Source organism: Chiroxiphia lanceolata, chromosome 3 (assembly GCF_009829145.1).
Source record: "Chiroxiphia lanceolata isolate bChiLan1 chromosome 3, bChiLan1.pri, whole genome shotgun sequence".
NCBI classification, from domain to species: domain Eukaryota; kingdom Metazoa; phylum Chordata; class Aves; order Passeriformes; family Pipridae; genus Chiroxiphia; species Chiroxiphia lanceolata.
Window position 1 is genome coordinate 54,692,493 of NC_045639.1, and position 22,187 is coordinate 54,714,679.

The 22,187-nt window shown below is 37.3% G+C and overlaps 1 protein-coding gene across 6 annotated transcripts in view; it reads left to right on the forward strand.

The window, feature by feature from the left end:
• The window catches only part of TULP4 (TUB like protein 4), a 157,763-nt gene that overhangs the window by 46,107 nt on the left and 89,469 nt on the right, over window positions 1–22,187 (forward strand). The window contains exon 2 of one of the 6 annotated variants that reach the window (XM_032682490.1): window positions 1,243–1,287. The exons of the other annotated variants lie outside the window; for them this stretch is intronic. Coding sequence (XP_032538381.1) covers window positions 1,276–1,287 — 12 coding nt within the window. The 5' untranslated portion in view covers window positions 1,243–1,275. The remainder of the gene's footprint in view (window positions 1–1,242; window positions 1,288–22,187) is intronic. 6 annotated transcript variants of the gene reach the window in all.

Below are 22,187 nucleotides of genomic sequence, written 5' to 3' on the forward strand. Positions count from 1 at the left end.
CCTTGGAATTCTCATCTGTTCAGTGCCTGTGGATGAGGGAAAGTTGCCCAAATAAGTTCTATATTACTTTTTTTTTGGAAGGCAATAAGTATGCAGTGAATGGCATGAAGGAAAGTAAAGTCTCATGGTTAGGCAGCTGAATGTTGCTGTGGAGAATTGGGGTTTTTTTAACATAGCTTTTCACCATAACCAGGATGTATTTCTCATTTTCTTATTAATGGTGGTTATCATTTTATTATCTTTGGAACTGTGAAGATGAATCAATTAATTTTCATTAAAAGATCAGTTACTATAATTCTACAGAGGTAGCCAGCATTTCTTGGCATTTACCCATGTCAGTCTAATATTGGTGTTCTTCTGGGAATCTGGTTTCACAAGCCAATTTAAAAATAAATTTTCGTGACTCATCTTCAGAGGTTGATCATGATCATTTGACCCCACAGCACATGGGCATCAATATAGTGGGTTTTTTTGTTATATATCTAGCTGATCTTGAGGGATTCCTCGATGAACAGCATAGCTACCTTGAAAGCTCAAAACTTAGGTGTATAACAGTTGGAGTAAGGAGATTTTTAGCTAGGTTTTAAATCCAGCTCTCTGTGATTCAGTCAATTTATGAGCTAAGAAATCACCCGTTCGGAGCTTCAGAACAATTGTAAGGATGTGGATTGTGCCCAGAGGATGTATAACATAATTCCTGTTAATGGAAGGCTTTAATAATTGAGTTCAGTGTTGTTGATGGTAACATTAGAGATGTCAGATCTAACTTGTCCTTTTGAGCTTGACTTTTTAAAGTGCTCTAAAAAAAATTCTGAGGTACTTATATGCGCCAGCAATTATTAAGACTGAGAATCACAGGCATTTAATTGAATCTGAAACATGGTAGTGTGACTCCCTTGGGTAGGTGTGAAAGCTAGAAGGAAGTCAGATAGTAAATGGAGTGAAGCTTCTTATTGTCAATTAACTCCAGAATTGCTTGAGAAATGCAGTTTATCAGCCAACTTACTGTATTCTCACCAGTACTGCAAATACCACCGCGGTCTGAAAAATCGAGTTGAGCTTTTAATCCTCATGAGTAATCAAGGTAGATTAATGTAGGTTTGTTCTCCTATATCATCTGTTCAACATGATATTTCCAGCGGGTCTAAGTGAGTTTCATGGAAAAAACTGTTGCATTTATGAGTAAAGATATTCCTTTTGTTCTGAAAGCAGTAAAAAGTATGTTATCTTTTCTCTTTATAGTGATAACTCTGAGGTGTTAACTTTTTATCTTGAATGTCACTGAAGGTGAGTTTTGAATACACATGGGGAGCAAATTTATTGAGTAAACAGTTGCTACTGTTAAATAAATCACCCTTAAGGCTGCATTTTAAAGCCCTTACATTGCCAGAATGAGGCAGAGGCCCATAAAATACTCAACAGAAGGTGCATGAAATGTACAGGAGGCTTTAAAAAGGGGGCTAAAATGTCTTTTTAAATAACTTTTATACTTCCAGTTGGTTGCAGAGAATGCTTTTTTGGGTTCACTGTCCTATGTGTTGATGGCTGATTTTCTAAATTATTTTTACAAGTGTCTAGCAATAACAATTTCATCATACTGTGCTGTGGCACTCATGGGTAACTTCAGTCAGTATAGATTTGCTACTATTCTTGTGAAATCAAAATTTTCATTAATAGAGAAAGCTGGGTTATTATTTTTAAAATATTTGTGAGGATGGTACTGCTTTTAGTGGAACATGTTAGATTATGTAAAATATTAAGCTAGTGTGTTTATAATGACAACTTTCTCTTTGGTGTGTGATTTTTTGTTGTGTTTGTGTTGTTTGGGTTTTTTTAACAGATCAAGAGTATTTGAACTTTTCACCTAAAATACAGTTTTCAAAAGCCATTTTGCTCACTCCTCTTCGTCTTTTTGTATTTCTGCTGAAAGAAAGTAGTCTGCTGCTTTCTTCATTCACTACTTCGGATAAGTAAGGGGGGAAACCTTGAAAATACTTCAGATAAAATTGAAGGCACAGACTTTCTATTTCTGTGAGCCAGTAATAGTTTAAGTTGAAAATAAGAAGCTTGTTTTTGATGATTTTTGATTAGCTGAAAATTTTTGGAACATCTCCAGTCATGACAATCACATAATTGTTTGATGGAAGGCTGCTCACCAATTTGTATTCATTTTTGGGTGGTTATTAGCAAGCTAATAATTCTGGATGCTGTTTTGAAATTTCCTGTCACTTCTTGTCATTGTCTCTGGAAGCAGTGGGTGTCTTTCTAAGGGATTATCCTGTTATTTTATACCACATTTCTCAGAGGTACTGATGAGAAGTGCAGTGTATCTAGGCCAGTGATGGCCAACATTTCTACTCAGACGAACTAATATCTTATTCAAGTGTTAAGAGAAAATTGAGTCCTTTGGCTCCTACTCTGCCACGACTGGACTTTGTGTGGGGCACTACTGTCAGAACTAGTAAAAATAAACAGGTAGCTTGTACCAGTGGGTTATATTTGTCCCTCAGTTACCTGAGCAGCAGCTGTAGAATATGCTCATTACTGTGCTTTGCTCAGAGTGGTACATGCATGGAGCCCAGGTACTAAGGAATGAGCCATGTTAAGGAATGAGATCCGGCTGCCTGTCTCCTTTGAGTTGTTGCTGCCAGCCCTGCTAAATTGTTATGCCTTACACAGCTGCGAGAGCCGCTGCATGTCTATAGTGGTAACACTCTGTGTTGGAGATAGCTGGAGTTGATCTGTCCCCGGAGACAGGCTATTCCTGAAGCTGAGTTGTAGCAGAAGCTCTTTGTTTGCTTCCTCCATTCTGCAGGGTTTTTATCAGTGAAGGATCCCAGCAGTAAGTGACCAAGTCAAGCATAAAAGACCGAGGCAGGATATCTCAGTCACAAGGATGCCAAACCATCTGATATCAAAAAGCTGTTGAAACTTCTAAGTATATGAGAAACTCTAGTACAAATAGCATGCTGGATCTTTTAAAATTGTTAATCTATTTTATGATCTCCCTTTTATAAATAAAGCTATATAATAAAGTCATCCAGAGTCCTTTCAGATGAAAGGTATTAGGTAATGGCGCCTTTAGATGCTTACTTCTTGTCTGAGCCTGTGAATTCATTTATCACTGAAATGCTTTATTGCAAGAACTCTGTTCTTGCCCATGTGTGGTGTGAAACTATTTAAATATCTTCTTTATTTATTTTAGCTCATTTATTAAGTTTCCTATTGTGAGGCCTCTATGGCCTGAATTAAAACAGATACAAAACACTGAAGCCAAATCTCTACGTAAAACTGACAAATAAAATATATAGCCAGGCAAGGTTATAAATAAATAATCAGGCAGAAGCCCACCAGACCTTTTGGAAACTACCCACAAAGGAATTAATTCCCTGTTACTCGAAAGAATGGAAAAAACATGAGTAGCAGATAAAAGAGCAAAGGGGGGGGATCCCAAAATAGATAAAAATAGCTAAGTTGAAATAAACAAGTCTTGCAGTAGAGCCAGCCAGAAAAGGGCAAGAGCAGAAGTGTGTGCTGAAGTGCTAACACAAAAATGTGAGTAGTGGAAGTCACGGTGCAATGGGGTGTCCCGGGCCAGGATCTGATCTGCAACAGGCAGAGGGCTTTGCTGACACACAGACTACTGTCTGGAGTTTGCTTTTGCCTGGCCTTTTCAACCTGCCCATGGATGGTCAGCTGCAAGAAGGGAAATGGCAATGCTGATACAAGTGGGAAATCTGCTTTTCCGAAACAAAAGTTTGCTTGCTTTGGTTGTAATCACACTATTAGGGCTCTCATCCACCCATTAACCAGAGAAGACCCAAATTTTGTAGGATGAAGCCTAGAAGTTGTAAAAAAATGCATCCTTTTGAGGTTTGGATGTTACTGGTCTGGATGATTTCTTCTCATCTTTCCCGCCTTCTGTAGCCATCAGAATCCTATAGGCAAATGGAGATCAACTACAAGGGCTTATCTTTAACATGCCCTTTTTGATAGATTTCTCCATAAATGGATGTTACTTGTTATAAAATCATTTAAATGAAATCTGTGTTGCTGCCATGTTTGTTATCTGAATTGTCATCTTTTACCTGTGCCAAATTATTGTCTGCAAACAGGTTAAATTACTGAGGGCAGAAGAAAAGTCTATCATGTTACTTTGTACTTTGGTAGAGTCCATCCTTGCCCTCAGCTCTGAATTTCAAAACAACACTCTCTGAACATTGTGCAGCTCTTTTATTATACCTTCTGGCAACCTGTAGGTGATTTCTGCTTTGCATAGCTGCACTTCATGGAATTCTTATTGATGGTTATTTTTTCTACCAAACCCATTTAGGTATTTGTTTAAACTGCACAAATAAATAAATAAAAATAATAATATTAAAATATATCTTTAATTTTACTGCTGCTTTTTTGAAAGTAATATTTCTGTAGTTTTCTCTCCCTGCCCTCTTGCAGTCTCACCCTTTTGCATAAAAATATCTTAATAATAAAGTTACCATATTTTGCCCTTTATTCATTTTGAATCTCTTTATGTGAAATCAGTGCTTTTGAAAGCTAGAAGTTGACTATTCTGGAGGATAATCAGAGAGATGCCAGTCAAGAGTGGATATGGAAAAATGCGACAGTTGTAAGAATTCTTTCAACCTTCAAAGCTTATGCTCACCTGTTGCCAGCAGTCCTGGTGCAATCCCCAGTGCTGATGCTGGGGTGCTTCCTATGCAGAATCTCCTATAAATCAGGATGAGGAGCACATGTATAATTGTCTTCTAACTGGAAGATTTCACTCAGTATTGTTCTGTTTTAAAAGTGTAACCAAAGACAGTCTGCAGGTGACTAGGAAGATGCTACGAATTCTTATCTACAGTCTTGTATAAATTGGAGAATTTTGACCTTGCTGGTTTATAACCAGTATTGAAGAGATGTTATATACAGTATGGCTGGAGGTTTAAAAAGTAGTGGGACATTGCAAATTTCTAAATTGCAAATTACTAAAATGTGTTTGGTATTTATAAGTTAAAAATAGAATGGCTGTTTTAATTTAAAATTCATTTAATTGAATTAGCTAAAAAAAATGTACAGTAGTAATTTGTGTCTCATCAAGCAGAGCTCTGACTCTTGAAGCTTTCTTAGACACTGCAGTTGACTTTGTAAGTCCAAACTTGTCATACCCACATGAAGCCGCATCCTCTTCGTTGTGGCACTGAACGGACACTCAGATGGATGCTATGCCCCAATATGCAGGGAGGGAGGTAAAAGGAGCGTGATGAAAGGAGTTTTAGACCCTAGTACATAATCTGCTGTTTAGCATTTCTCAATTCCTGTTCTTCACTGGTAGTATACTGTGAGACTTCTGGAAACTATTACTGTAGTACTGGTTTTATGGTTGTGATAAAACATACTCCAGTCTTCAGACCTTTCTGGATATATTGCTCAGTGTTCTTAAAATGTCCCGTGTCAGGATTTTAACTTAATTATACAATTGAACTTTTTGATGTGATGAGAAAAAAAAGACACTTAAAACTTCAAATATTGATCTTTTGAGGAGTGAAAAAGAAATACAGGACAGACTTTACCAGAGGTAGAGAGCAAGAAAAAAGGTTACTGCTGGCACTGGCAATTTTTAGGATTAATTTGTCTCTAGTTTGAGACAGGACAGCATGAAATTTTACATATTAAAGGCTTTGTCCACAGTGGTTGAGAGCTTCCATAGAGTAGCAAATCAAATGTCCAGATGGCACAGTGTCCTGTCTCTGGCAGTGGCTGGTAATCAACATATAAGAAAGAGTTTAAGCACCAGTAAGCTTATATTCACATTTTGCTGATACAGATCCAGCAGTCTGAAGCTCAGGAGCATTCTGGGACAGGTACCTAGGCTTTGTGTCCTTATGACTTCTTCTGTGAATTTGTCCAATTGCTTTTTGCATCTGTGTAAAATTTTGACCTGTTCTGTATAGTGAATTGTACAATTTATCTGTGGGTTGTGTGGAAAAAGTGTGTTCTTTTGTTGTTTGAATATCCATACTTCTGATTTCCTTCTTTTTTTTCTGCACTGGAAATGGCAGTAACAGTTGTTACTTCCATGCCACTCCTGATTTAATAGACCCGTATGATATCCCTTTATAGTGATTTATTTTCCTGATTTGAATAGTGCACATATAGAATCCAGTCTTTCCATACGTCTGAGTCACCTTGTTTTTTCCCTGTTCTCAGTGTTTTGGAGTTGCCTTATATTCATTTTGAGGTTAGAGGAACAAGAACTACATGTAATAGAAATGAAAACCCATACTGTGGCATATTGTTGATCTCTGTTTTTCTTTTCTCCCCCATGTCCTTACAGTGGGGAGGCAAATGGAGGCCAGTGTAATAATGACAGTTACCACTTGTTATAGTTCGGGATGATGTGTTTCTTTGAAAGAAAGTCTAGTGGGGAACATTTTGACTGCTGATGGATAGAGGACTTGACATGGGCTCCCAGTACAATTCCTGCTTCTTTGTTCCATGTAATATTTGTCATAACAGTGGTGATGAGTGATGATACGTATTTATTTTTTTCAGCATGAAGGATGGCTGCATTCAGCATGCACACATGCAGATAAAAGAAGTTGAACAGCTTCAAAAGCTATGTCAGTGAATCTGTCAAAATCACATTGGCAGACCTGGAGTCCTGTATGTACAGATGGGACTTGAAAGTGAGACCTGTTTGTTCATGGGGGTGAAGGGAGCTTGTTTTGACAAGACTACCACGGAGAGCAGCTGACTGGCTTTACCGTGACCGCATCTTCAAATGCCTTGTAAGAAGCTTGCCCTAAATATCTTTTTGAAATTTTTCTTTTTTTTTTTCCTGCAAACTGTATTTGCCTCTTGGAGATGTGCAGCCTTTGTGCACTATGTCCTCTCTGGGGCACCAGCCACCTTTGCAGCCCTGGCCCTGCTCCTGGGGTCCTCCTGAGCCACTCACTGCACCAGGGCTTCACATGAGGGGTGAGCAGGCAGGTGAGCTGCTGTCACTGTTGTACCTTTGCTCATGCTGTAAAAGCTCTGCAGAGAAGCTAACAGAGGAACAGAGGCAACTTTTCCATGTAGGGGAGTTATGCTAGGAAAGCACGAAGTGAGCAGGATGCAGGGTGTGATTCCTCATTCCTCCAGAATGAGCCCTCCCAGGCACCTAATTCTGACTGGATTTTATGATGAGGGGATCACAGGAGATCCTGTGCTTGTGCTCAGGAAGGCCATCCTACATACCTTGGAGAAATCTCTTAAAATGGCATCAAGCCTTGAAGCTGAGGAGTAGTTACTTACCTGTTGGCTAGAAGATCAGGGGTTTTTTTATTATGCAGTTGTCAATTCAAAGCAGCTGTTCACCTACTGAGTTAAGGGAAATAAATGTATTTGAAATGTTGAGAGATTCTTCTTTCTGGCATCTGTAGCCTTTATGTATTTAAAGTTGTCATATAATCAGTTATCCATATCTTGTACTTTTGTAATGAGAAATAAGATCATCTTTATTTCTTTTAAAATGTGAGCATTTAAAAATTTGTGTATGTAGGCAATATACTTGATTTATCTCTCTTGGCCAGGTAATAGGTATGTATTATTTTGCTAGGTTTGGTCCTTGGTAATACTGATGTACTGAAGTGTTAATCTGTTTTCTGTCAACTAGGTTTTGTTGTTACATTTCTCAGAAAGATCTCATGCATTGAGGAAAAGACTTATGGGTCTTATTAGAAGTGTCCACCTTCCTGGCTTTGATCATGCTGCATATAGTGCATACTCTGATTTCAGCTAGCAGATTAGTTAATTCAGTAACATTTGTCCACCTTGAAAATAGGGAACATTTTTTAAAGTTTTCTTGAAAGTTTTAGTGAGGAAGATATTAAATGTCTAATATCAGTATTGTTGAATGCAGCAAAACAAATATATGGAAATGATGCAACATAATGAGCATGTTCTCTTGAGAATATATTAACATGCAAAGAGTAGGTGAAGGATGTAGGCACCTACAAACTAGAGCAAATGTACAAAGGAACAAAATTGCCATAAGATAAAGACTTGGAAAGAGCAGAAAAAAAGCTAGGACACAATGGTAGCTGAAGTCTATAACAGAGTCATTGTACTGGGAAATGGAAAACAAAATTTAGCAAGGGAATGCAGACATTAGCATAAATGAAGTTCTCACGGCCTTAATTATTACGTAAATGTTCTTTAAAATGTCAGAGGTACTTGTTTTCACTGTCCCTTAAGAATTTGTAAATTCTGATTTTTTAATTTTTATTTTTTGTCTGAATAGAGAGCTGAGTTTTGCCCAGTGACAGGCTCAGAGATGATGGGCATGAACGGAAAGATAGGAGGTTACATCTGAACATCAGGAATTCCTTTTCACTTTGAGGGTGACTGAGCTCTGAGAGGTTGCCCAGCAAGGTTGTGGCGTCACCTCCCTTGGAAATACTGAAAAAGCCACCTGGACTTGGTCCTGGGCAACCAACTCTAGCTGTGACTCTGCTTGAGCATGAGCTTGGACCAGATGATGTAAACAGCTCAGCCAATGTAGTGGACACTTGTAAAAATATGCATTCACTTTCAGACATTAAAATGAGCCTTACAACCAAATAAATGTTTAAAACTGTTATATTTCCGTGATAAGACAGGGCAAAAGGGAAACTTCAGACCACAGTGTGAATTTGGGGCTCTATATCCTCTAGCTGCAAAATGGAGGTTTTGCATAGCACTGTTGATAAAACATCTCATTATGGAGGATAATGTATGGAAACAACCTTGGTGGGGCCTTGTTAGCAGCACTGAGTATTTGGTGTTTATGACTCACTGGGATGCTTACTAATGTATTCTTAGGGTGAGATCTAAATCCTTTTGTTCAAGAAATTATTTTTTTAAAGTAGAAGTGCAGAATTAATGAGAGATTAATTGCCATCCAAATATGATTATTTGGCAGGTCTTCACATATAAATCTATTGGCACTAGCTTTTGGTCTAAAATTATGATGACATTGATACTAAAATGTGAAGCACTGGCATTTTAAGATGAGTCACTTTAGGAAGAAATACTGTTTTAGAATCAATCCTTCAGTCTGAGCTGCAGGCTGGGGAGAATGTTATTTGCTTTTGATAAGGGATATGAAAAAATACTGATTGAAGGTTTACTGAGGGACAGAAACGTATCAGGCATACAAAGTTAGACAAGGTAAAGCACTTTGGAGAGGACTGTAGAGGAAAAGCCTGCTTTCAAAGACGCAGAACAGTCTGTATGATCCAAGACAGTTACAACCCAATTGGCTGACCTTACCACATTTTCTGTGAGGTTTGGCTGGAAAAGCAGAGAGTAACTTCCAGTCAAAGGAAATTTTGTGTCTGCTTCTTTGAACTTCATTCTATCACTTGCATTTGTAATTTTCAATGTAGCTTGAGCTGAATTACAACTTTTTTTAATGGCACAATATTTATTTTAGTTAATTCATATTTTCAGTGCTTTGAATGTGAAAGAAGCTACGCAAGAGCGGAGTGCTATATCTTTGGACCAGTGCTCTTAATTTATTTACTTGCATGAATTTGTGCTCCAGTTCCACGCTCCCTGTGATTTCCCTTTATCTTCATATCTACAGCTTGTGTTACTTGGGATAGGTGACTTAGCTGAGAGCAAGGCTGAATTTTTCATCATTTTTCTCAGAATCACTTAATGACTCTTGGTAGTACTGGTTTCCTTAAGGGATGCATTCACATTTTAGTTAGTTTTCTCTTGTTTTTGATACTGTTCAAAGGTTCAAATTGTTTCCCAGTGTTTAAATCTGAATTTTAATATTTCTTTACTTTTTTCTGAATTGCCAAAAGTATGTTTTTATTACTTGAAAAAAAAACCAAAGGACATACCTAATATAAAATGCTATCTTAGTTCCCTCACATGTGACACATCAGTAATCAAATATATTGTATCTCATTCTCCATATCAGAGATTTACATAACACTTGAGTCTTCTGTGACTGTGAAGCTTAATGAAATTTAGATTGCATCTTTGCTTTGATATAGAAGTTATTGTTTTTCAAGATACTGGATTTCACTTCTTGTACTACCTCTCCATATCACTGTAACTGATGAATGCAAATCCACGTGCAATTCAGCTGTCTTGCTGCACGTTACAGGCTAAATTTTATTTTTATGGAGCAACTTGAAATAATACTTTAATAAGAAAGAATGTTTAAGCTTATGAAATGAATATTGCTTTTTGCCATCCAAGAAACCAGATTTTGTCTTTGTAAGTCTCTTTGAAAGAAAGAAAATGCCTTTGAAGCTGAAGGAGATCTTAATATTTGAAAAAAAAAAAACAAACCAAAAACAAACCCAAACAAACAAGGAAAGAATATTTAGCTTTCCATTGGATTTAGCAAGATCTTGGTTACTATTTAGTTGGCCCATTTGGATTTCAGCATTATGGGAAAAGATGCTGTCTATAGTTTTTAAAAGTGAAGCCATTCAATTATCAATTCTGTACTGTTTCATAAATGGAAAATATTCAAAAAGTTAAGTGCCAGTGAAGCCAGTCAGTTGGAATTAGATTGCTTCAGTGAATGGAAAAAAAGAAGTGTTTCTGGAGAGTCTAACATATGTTTGCTTGGAAAAAAAAATTGTGATAATAGTAATGTCCATTAGTGGAAGCTATTAACAGCAGGAACTTCAGAAGTCTGCTAGCAAGCATCATGTAGTTAAATGCTTTGACTTGCTTGGGGAGCATACAGGATACTGTTTCTGGCTGCTGTGCAATTACAACAGTGTTCTGAGTGCGGTGAAAGAAATGAGATGGAAGAATAGGAGCAGAGGAAGAAAGATCAAAGCACTGTAATAATAATGAGAGAGAAAATATTAAGCAAGACCCTTGTTCTTTTTGTCCCTCCTCCCATTTGATGGTGTTAAGAAGTAGTGTTTGAACCCGAGCAGGGAATGGCTTTTCTTTTCAGCAGATGTCTTCCAGGAATTTTCAATAGTTAGTAAATAGATCTGCTCATGACTGGGACGGGATGTTTCTTTTTATAGGCAGATACTATTTTTGTTAAGACCTATTTATCATGCTTTACTTTTTTAGTTCACTGGAGAAAAGTAGGTTGTTTTTCACATGAATTGTCTTTTGGTACTTGCATTTTCCATGTGTTTGGAAACTTCTGCTCAGTTGTTTCGAAAGTTTTGTTTGTTTGTTTTTTAATTTTTTTTTCATTGGTTGATGACTTGAAGCTGCAATAACTTCTAGTCAGGAGACCAAGCTGTTGGGTGGTTAATAGGCTTAACACTAGGTGGTTTTAATTTTCTTGGAAGACCTGTGGCCAGCACTACTCAATTCTGTCACTATTTGTAGAGTATTGTTTTTGAATGTTCTTTTCTAGGAGTCCAGTAGGGAACAAACAAATAAGGAACTCTGTTTTTTGGCAAACATTAGAGAAATTGTTGAAAAAAAGTAAAGAAAGATTGAAAGGTATGGAAGTCAATGAGCTTATGTGGTCTCCTAGAGGAATAATGTCGATGTACTCTGCAGGTTGTCATTTACATCAAAACAAAATTAATTTGGTACTAGTATTTATTTCCAGCTATTAGCACGTCAGTGCAAACAATGATGATGAGTTCTTTTAATCCTTGTGTCAGTGTTTACATTGTGAGTTACAAGAATTAAAATCTTCAAATCTGTAGGAAACAGTGGACCAGTGCATCATCTAATTTGACCACCAGTAGGTTGCAAACTTTAATACCAAGCTCACTGCAGAATTCAGTAACTTGAACATTGGTCACACAACTTGTATCAGATAAAAATTTTCTCTTGCAGTTGAAAAAATTCCATTCCTTTTCTCTTGAAAGTTGCAAGTTTCTATTTAATTGAGAAAATGAAAATTTTAAGTCCTTGTGGTATTTTTTTCTTGCCTCTAAGTAAATACCTAGTGGCAACATCATCAATAATCTGTAATTGCTTCAAAGTACTATTGGAATACTAACTCTCTCATATGTAGTTGTCAAGAGAAATGCAGAGGGCTACTTGAGACAGATTAATTGGTAGGAATTAATGAGACCTGAAGGCGGTCTGCTCATGGCTGTGTGCAAAGATAACCAATGCTCCGCTCCCAGTATTGTCTTCCTCGTACTGTCAGAAGTATTTTTAAGTGTCTGTCATTGTTCTAATGGAACACTGCAGATATTTCACAAAATCAATTCTTTCAGTCTTTTCCTTTGGGCAAAGGGAAATTGAAGTAGTGTTTCGTGTGATTGCTGAATTGCTACCAAAAGAACCCCAAACCAATCGTTTATGAGAAGACATCTCAACACATGGTGTCTGTTTTGACTTGTATATGGACTGTGGAGAAATCAAAATACAAGTGCAATGCAGCTGAGTTATATCTTTTCAACATACCATGTGAAAATCACTTATCTCAAGTTCCTAGAAAACTAATGCATTCAGGTTGGACTATGATAAAGAAAAAACTTGTGTGCATAATGGTTGTTCTTGGAAGTATATACTTGCGTGAATTGGTTGGTTGATTTGTTTTATATGTTGCCCTTTTTTTTTTAGCTCAGAACAGGTAAAGAGATTGTCACCTACAATATTTTTAGGCTTTAAGGCACTTTATAAAGAAAGAAAATAAATAATTAAATCTAAGCAAAGAGCTCATTTGTGTGGAGCTCAGTGAAAATCTATTTAGTTTTGGTCATCCTTCTTAAACTTGGTTTGTATTTTGCCTGTAGGGGAACAGTACTACCATGCATTTTAATAGTGTAAAATAAGTTATTAATTTTTGAGTGTTAACTTGACAGCATTTCTACGCATTTCTATTAGTGTCTCTTTTGGATTGGTTGTTCTTTTTTCTTTCTCACTCTAACATTAGTCTGGGACTTAACTTCAGAGCCTGTCACCACTGGTTCATATTCCAGCTGAAGAGTGACAGTGCAGTTCTGTAGCAGTTCCAGCTCCTGCAGTCCTGGGCAGGCAGGCTCTGAGAAAGAGAGCCAAATTTTGCTCTCAGGAAAACTGCAGCCACATCAGTGAAACCACTTGGATTGAAGGCTGCTTAGTAGTTCTGTAAATCAAGTTAACTGTCCATGTTTCCTTTTGGGCTGTGCTAAAATGGCCACTTCTGCACAGTCTGTGCAGTGACAGTTGCTACGGATAAGAGAAAGAATTGCATTATTTTTCTCCCTTTCTTGACATACAGTGCCCAAGCAAGACACAAGAATTGGCTTCAGAAGCACAGGAAGTATGTCAGCCCACTGAAAACAATTAAAATTCTCTTTTGATTACAATAGAATCAGTCATGGGTTTAGCTTTACAATAAATAATGTATTTGTGAAAAGATGCATAGCCTTAAAAATTATCATGTGTAACAATTGTTGTATATTATGATTTTTCTTCAGGAAGATGAGCTAGTAATAAAAGAAATATTGCTATATTATTATATAATCTTCTATTGCATACAGCATATTAATGACAGATGGCTGTTGCCACTAATTATATTACTACTGAAGCAGCAGCTCTGGAATGAGCTGCTTTTTTGTGTCTTGGTTATCTTTTATTCTAACTGGGAGGAAAGTCCAATGCCCAAAAGTAATTGGTGTATTGAAGTAGAAAGCATCTGTGCTAGCATGCCTGCTTCTCAGTCATTAAATGCTTTCATTTTATCTAAAATGGGATTGTGCTAGGCTATTGCTTGGCGTGTTGCACCTGTTCTAGTGTTGAAATGAGTGGGTACAATATATTTTAAAAAGTGTGAAAGAACACTATAGCAGATGAAACACTGAGTGCCCAAATGTCACAAAATTCCTGAATTAAATTTGGCTACGTGACACAAGTTCTCTACTTTATGCACAGGCTTCATGAACAAGTCTTTAATTACACAACCATACAATGGGATTTCCTCTCTTCCATACAGCAGAATATCTGGTTTGCTTGCATTTGCTCTGGAAGCCTCCAAAACCAGCTTGGCATTATTGTTTGTGATAATAGTTGGTGCTCAAAAGTAAAAAGACCTCAAAAACTCTGTGCAGGAAAAGTACCAACCTGTGTTAAATGTTAAAGTCACTACCAGTTGCTTATGATATTTTAGGATTCCTGGCAAATGGTTTAAAAATTAATGTTTAAATCCCTGATTGGCATGCACTAAAGGGTTTGTTAACAAGGTTTAAAAGTTAGTAGAGTTGTGGCACATAAGCACGGAAATTTATGTCAGGAGATTTGTAGCTATAGAGAGCCATGCCCATTTCACATATCAAACTGAAACAATTGTGTTTTCTACCCTGTGTTATACTTAGAGAAACATAAATTAAAAGAATGTAAGTACAGGCTAATGATGAAGAATCAACCTAAGTAAGTGTTGAAGGGTTAGAATAGCGTTGGTAGTAATAGAGTATAATAACAGTTTCATAATGATAATGAAAATATAATAATGTAATAGAAAGTAATGCATTATAAGATATAATGCATGTACACTATAATATATAATAATATATTAATATAAAATATTCTTGTGTTATGTATTATACATTATATACACTATGTATAATGTATAATATAAAATACACTATACAATGTATAATATAATATAAATACAAAGTAATATTTTATATACAATATAATTATAATAAAAAATAATAATATAATAATAATAGGACAAGAATAGGCTTTAATCTCACAGTTGACTTAGTTTTGAAGATACTTGCTATGATCTCTTTCCTGGAGCCAGTGACTGGGCTGGAGCTGTAATCCCTAAATGGTGCAATGTGGTGAGTGTTTGCACAGGCTTCAACACAAGAGCAGATTAGGGAAAATAAAGAGTTGCTGTGCATCACACCGATTTATGGTCGTTTTCTGTGTGCGTGATCTGAGCTTGCAGCAAATATTAGATAATTTGTGTAAGCTCATTGAACTTAGTGGCTGAAGTCATTGGGTCTTGAGTACTGTTCTCGGACACTAAAGGTAAAATGATCTTAAGGGGTAAGAAAGCATTTGTGCTCTCATCAGACTGCATCAGACCTACTGCTGGAGGGAGGGTCAACTGAACTGGTTGAGACCCCACAAAACTAATTCTGTGGAGGAATTAGTGCCATTTCTTCCTTTTCTGAGTTGGCTGTCCATTTTATGTATTAGGATTATTGTGTATGTGAGCTGTTCACTATTTCTTTCTCTCTGTGGGTTGTGCTTAGCAGTTTGTGGGCACTTCAGTCTTGTACACTGTAAAGATTAACCTGCAAAGCTCCTCGTGTGGGTTTTATGTGACAATGATTGAGTTTTAACATGGCCTGTATTTAGTTCTGAATGCTATTAGAGGAGGAAAGAGAAACACAAAATTATCATATATTTTAGAGAAAAGTAGGAAAGGAACTGAAGGAAGGCTCTGTGTGGAAAGCAATTATTTAAGAGTAGGGATCTTGCTTGTTCTGGCTGTTCAGGGTAAAAGAAATAATGAACCTGTGTTGCTGCAGCCTAGAAAAATGAACTTTAAGGATGCAGGGAATAAAAATACAAGGACAGTTAGCCAATAAACTAAATTATTAAAGGAGATAGTAGAATTGTTGATTTAAACCCACGTAATCATAGGATAGATGAGGCTTGTATGCGTTAGAGTTGTCTTAGGACTTAGGACCAGTGGCATTGTTTCTGAGATGTGGTAGCAAAATAGCTGGCTGAGGAGCTCTTCTAAAACCTAAATAATAAATGCATTAGGTACTGGTTATTTGATGGCTGTGGTAGGTGCTCTTGTCTGAGCTGCATCTTCGGTGTCAGCTCAACTGAGCAGATTTGGCTTTTAGAGGGAATGGAGAAACTTCACTTTTTCCAGTCTCAATTTTAATGTCTTTTAGATTGAGACATTTTCTTGGTCATTTTCTTGCAGTGAATTGTTTCTGCTCATTTCATTCACGGGTAGGTTTATGTGGGGATAAAAAGTTTGGGTTCATTTAGGTACTCTGAAAGCCCCTTTATGACTAAGAAAGCTTCTTCCCATATAGAACTTAACCACGAGTTCTCAGCACCTCTGCTGTTCCTCAACATTCTCTATAAAAGCTTGCGAAAGAGGATGACAGTCTTTTCAGTGAGCAATAGCTGATGATTTGGTGCCAGCTCCAACTGTACAGTCTTTTGTGACTCTTTTGGCCAATCATTTAATCTTTTTCTGGATTGATTTTCCCGTTACAGTGTGTGAGTAACATTAATTCCCTTTTAGCTCCCTTTTGTTCATATGTAGATTTTAAACCTTTTTTGGGATTCTTTATGGTAGCATATTTGCACAAAATCTAGCACTGTGGGATCCTTGTCTTAGCTGAAGCCTTCGAGCACTATCATAAGTAGTGGCAGAAATAATAAGCTCCATTCCCTATTGATCCCAAACCTTATGACAAGTAAGAGAGCTCTTTAGGTCAGTACCTAGCATAAGACCCCACAGACTGCTGAAGGCTTTAATCAGGAAATTGTTATCATATGAACTCAACAGAACAATAGTTAAATTTATGAGGGAGTTAATTTTTCGATCATATATTCCCAATGTAAGCCTTCATTAAGATGAAAGTTGTGTTCAGAATGTATGCAATTAATTTAGGTGAATTTACAAAAATGTTGTAAAGACTGGGAACAATACAGCCTAACATTAAGGAGAGAAACCCCCAAACATGAAAAGTTCTGTAAATAATGTTAAATTTAATGTATTTACCTTTCTTCTAAGCTCAGAAATACATAGTTAAAATGCAGGAACTACTAGTCTTCTGTGATGTGCTTTAGTGAATAATAGTGCTCTGTTGAATAATAGTGTTGTATTCCAGTTCAGATAAAGCTCATTAATTAAAACACATAGAAGTCTATACTTTCTGTCAGTTTTCCCCCCACCCTAATTTATAGCCAGAGAACAAAAAGAAAGCCTTACAGGTTGATTAGCAAAGCCTTTTCATCTGACGTATTTTTTCCCTTATGGAGAACGGTGATTTGAAAGAAAGGAGCTGTCATCTTTCCTAAAGCCAGATTGCATCACTGTTCCTTCAAGGTGCACTGGGATGTGGCCATCCCTTTGCAGTATGGTTCTTAATGCAGTTTTCTGCTACAGAGCAAAAGTCATCAGTTCCTGTTAATTTAGAAGGAGTGGGGGAAGATGACATGGACATTAATCCTTAAACAGATAAATAGTCAGAATTTTTGAATGATGCATGAGATTTCAGGAAGCTTTTATGGTATATGTGAGAGCCCTGCACGAAGATCCCTTGGGAAACAGGAATGATTTAAAGCAAGATTTTCAGCATTTTAGTAACCTCCTTTTAATTTCTGCATTTTGTCGCAAGTATTGCACTTGCTGATGTCGGTGTATACGATATTATTCGTTTGTAACTGTCACTGGATCTTTGGTATACTTGGAACATATAAAAATGGTACTGCAGCATCAGAAAAATCAAAACTTGAAATTTGTTCTTGAAGATAGATATAGGTGTTCTCCACCCTCCCCCCCCCATAATTGTGTTGTTATAGACAAATCTTGAAATACTAACTAACTGGTTAATGCCTGCTGAGACAAAACATGTCAGTAAATACTTCATTTTCTGATTATTAGCCCTTTTTATAATCTCAATTCATAAATTTGCCATTCAGATTTTGTCTCACTTCATTATCATCCTCATTTCTTACTTTTAAAGGCATGATCTCCAGCTGAGCTAAAATATAAGTTGTCTGGTGGATAAAATCTGTCAGGGAAGCACCTGGGCAGACCTTCAATATATCTACTTATTTGAAAGACAGAGATAATCTGCTGCAGAAATAAAAATAGCATCTGAATTATCCAGAGGAGTCAGACAATGAAGCTACTGGATTAGAATACTGCTCATTTGTATGTAGATGTACTGTCTTTGTTCCTGAATTTGATCCTTAAGATCTTTTAATATGGAAGAGTAAGGGATGAAAAACATTTTTGGAATTGATCCAAACAGATATACACAGGTTAGTGCTGTGGCTAAATCATGATGTACATGCTGGGGGTTATCTGAAAAAAAATCTGCAGCTGAAAAAAGCAAGCTGAATGCCTTGGGAGAACAAAGCACTGCATCTACCATTGCTGAGGCTAATGGTCCTATATGAATTTAATCATATAAAGACTTATATTTCCTAGAAAATTTCAGTGCCTAGAAAATCAAGTGATAGATGCCTGCATTTTTGCTACTAAACGTTGCTGTTTACCTGGGAATAAACATTACCCAGATGAATGGAAATATTTTGTGGAAAGATTTTTTTTTCTAGCTTGAGTCCAGGTCCTTTTCCTGCAGAAAACTGAGGGGAAAAAAAGAGGAAGGGGAGAAAAAAAAAGAAGAAAGTGTCTTAGAGACTAAGATTTCAGAGAAGCCTGCAAATAGTTATTTGCATATTTCAATTTTGTGGTGGCTGTACTACTCTATTCAGTTATCTGAAGCTTAGGCTGTGTTAACTGTGTCCATACTTGAGCTGTCATTTAGAAGCTTGGTGTTATGGGAATGTACCTCAGTAAGTTTACACACCTGGCTCTGTAGGTTTTACATTGCATTCTGTCCATACCTGAAATTATACAGACTCAGGTCTGCTGTCCTGGTTGCTCATCATGTCAAGGAAGAAGAAGAGCTCTCTATTTTTCTGTAGGAAGAAAAATTAAGGAAACAAAAATGAAGGAACACAGAACTGCTTATTTGAAAAGAAAGTAAGGATATGAAATCAAAAAACTGAGAAGTAATGTTAGAACTAAGGCTGTTAGTCTTCCTCAAATTTTCCTCTTCCTATATAGTATGGATATCGGATTACAGACAGTATATTTCATAGGTTTTTGGATCCTTTGCCTCCAGCAGGACACATTTTGAGTGGTGCAGGCTAAGAAAGAAAAGTTAAGACATGTACTGACTTTGATGGGTCCAGTGGTGTGCCTCCAAATGCTTTATGCCATGTGAGGCAAGAACCCTTTGGTGCCTGTGGGCAGGCCAGCCAGGAGAAGGTGCAGACGCACTCAGTCCTGCTGTTCCAAAGGCACATTTTTCCTCAGCCAGGAAATGTTACATTCTTTCAGTTTAGCAATTTTTTTTCCTGAATTCGTGTAACTTTTATAAGTTGAATCTGATGTTCTGAAATGAAATGTTGAGAGAGAGGTTACGTGCAATAATTTTTGGATGCATTGGACTATTTTGTCTTATGGCACAGAATACTGAAAATATGTACTTAAGCAAATGCCAAGAACTTTTAAGGGGTTGGCATCTCCTGGTACTTGCATTAATATACATTAGCTTAAACTTGCAGTCAACTGTTTTTTGCTCTTAACCACACTTAATCTGTTTAATAAATAGAATTTGTAGAGCTTCCCATGCAGTACTTGCAATAGTCAATCTCTGGACATGCTTTTTGCATAGCCCATATGTTTTGCTGATCCCTTTAAGTTAAATGGTTATTGATCTGTAGCACTTGGTATAAATTTGAGAAAGGTCATCTGAAAATTATTGTCTTGGAGAAAGAAAGTATGCTATGTATATAGTTGGTCTTTGGCTACTGTGCTTCACAGTCTTTTATCTCTTCCATTTATGTGACTTGTTTCCCACTAATTTCATCTTTTCTTTTACCTCCTGGTAAATATCAATATGCCTCAGCATAATGATGAGCAGCAGTAAAGGTAAAACCACTGTATTTATATTCTTTCCTGCCTTCCAAATTTAGAACTGAAAATAGAAACTAGTTAATGTCTACTGTTCAGAAGGGTAACAAAACCCCCATGGTTTGGGTTAAAAGGCTGGATATCCTTTACATTTTTCTGTATTATGCTTTTCTGTAGTGTGTAAAGATTTTTGTAAAATAATTTAGGAATGATGCTGACAAGAAAAAGATAAGCAGAAGGATCGTGTACCTTTTATTTCAGTGACACTTTAGAGGCTCAAAGCTGAAATATGCTGAATTGTTTGCGGATGAAATGCCTGACACATAAAAAGCAACACCGTGCATGCAGAGTATTTGGAGTCCATCTAGGCTGGGAATAACATTTTTAATGAACATGCCCACCTACTGCTGTTTAATAACTGCCATCAGTACCTACTGTTCCTCCGCACTATTAAGTTAGCCCTCTGGATACTGCAGCACAATTTTGTGTTTCCACTGTCACTTGGGTCATCAAACACTGGAAGATATTGCCCAGAGAGGCTGTGTAGTCACCATTCTTGGAGATACTCAAAACCTGACTGGACACAGCCCTGAGCTGGAGCAGGGGCTCCAGCTGACCTTGCTCTGAGCAGGGGATTGGACAAGGTCATCTCCAGAGATCCCTTCCCACCTCAGTTCTGTGCTGGGATATCTTTTAGTAAGGTGTGCTAAAAGGGGTGGGACATGCACAGACTGTGACTGAAAAGAGAGCTGGGCTTATCTAAAGGCAGCTTAGAAAATGTTGGCAGATCATGGCCATAGATGTTTTTGCAAAATGTTTCCAGAACAACTGTAGACATAGTACTGCTAGTAAGTAATCAAAAGGCAGAACAAGGAGCCCAAAACTAGCTAGGGAATGGATGTGACAAGGATGTTATCAATAATAATGATCATCTTAGGAGTAGTACAAACCAGATGTAATACAGGAGTTGATCGAGTAAATTAGCAGCTGCTTAAAGGTTTTGAAAATGAAGAATTGGTGCCAGATTGTCCATGACTGGAATTTTCCACATACCAGTCAGTGGTTTCATCCAAGTGAAAGGTGATCAAAATCGTTGTTTTAGCATTGCCTTAATGACCAAAAGTCGAGAGTTTTTTTAATTATTTTTCTTTCCTTTTCCCTTCTGGAAAGCCTGAGAGGCAGGATGGCAGCAGAAACAGTACCTTCTGTTCCCCTGACAGGTACCTCTAGGCAGCAGAGTGACTGGGGAAGCCAGGTCTGCAGGGCAGCCAGTGGTAGAGGCTTGCCAGTGGAAAAGATGGACCCATTGGTGGGCTGGGAACACGAGCTGTTACAGTTCTCTCTTCAACACAACTTATTCTCCTCCCTCTGTAGGTTCATGAAGTCACTGGGCATGAACTATGACTTTGAGGTTGTATTTTCTTTTGGATTGTTTCTTGGCCAGAGGTGCACAGGCTTGTTGAGGTTAGAAAGGACCATTGTAAACATTCAGTCATGTCTTCTATACTCTAGACCTTGGGGCATCTTTCAATTATTGTATTAATGAGCTTAGACATGGATTATCTGTTGTTATTAGGAGCTTGATAGATCGACTGTAGTTTAGCCCATAATTATCATCATCTCCTCCTACTGATTGTCTTGCTGGTGATTTAGCTGGTGATGGATTTTGCTAGTGTATATGGATGTTGAAATAAAAAGCTTGAAGACAAAGTATGACAAAATAAAGCATACATTTAGGATTAAGTAATGGGTTACAAAATATTTTCAGGAAAATTAAGTTTAAGAGGTAGATACATAGTTCCATAAGCCTTTAGTATTTTTATGGTCAGTCACATAATTCCAAGGCTTGGTAGAAGAGATGTGGTCAAGGGTGATGATGACAGTTGTGACTGTAAGACAAGATATGGTCTCCAGTACAGTGATGCCAATTTAGTGGCTGATTACTGGCAAAAAGCAGGTTCCTGTCCCTCCTCCAATTATTTTCTCTTTTTTTTTTTTTTTTTTTTTTGCTTTATTTATCTTTCACTTTCCTGCCAGCTTAGCCCTTGAAGCAGGGGTTATGTGAGTGCTAGGAGAAAAGGTTGGACAGGAACAGTTCCATTCAGGAGTAGCCCACTGTTAGATGGGCTCGACTGTGTTATTCAGATCTAAGGGGACATAATGAAGCCTGGTAACTAAGGATCTAACTAGGAACGATATAGTTAAAAATTTCATCTTGTAGCAGAGGCTTGAAAAATCTGTATTTTTGGAGAGTTCTGTTTAGACTTAGATGTTTTGGCTTTATAATATTAAATTTAGAATGCAGAATATTACCATAGTAGGGCATTGCTGTAGGAGTACATTGTTAGTGTGGAAAATGCACAGCCACTGAAGTTACAAGATTGATGTTGGCACGCATATGAGTTGATAACACCTCCTGAATAATACATGTGATGGGTATAGGCAGTTGATGCACTGGGGTTGTGTGACTGACATGGGCGTGATGAGAGGAGAAAAGGTTAGGTCAGCACAAGGTCAGAGATGTCCTTCTGCCTCTTTGGCATTCTGATCTTACACATCAGGAATTGGAAGAAAAAAA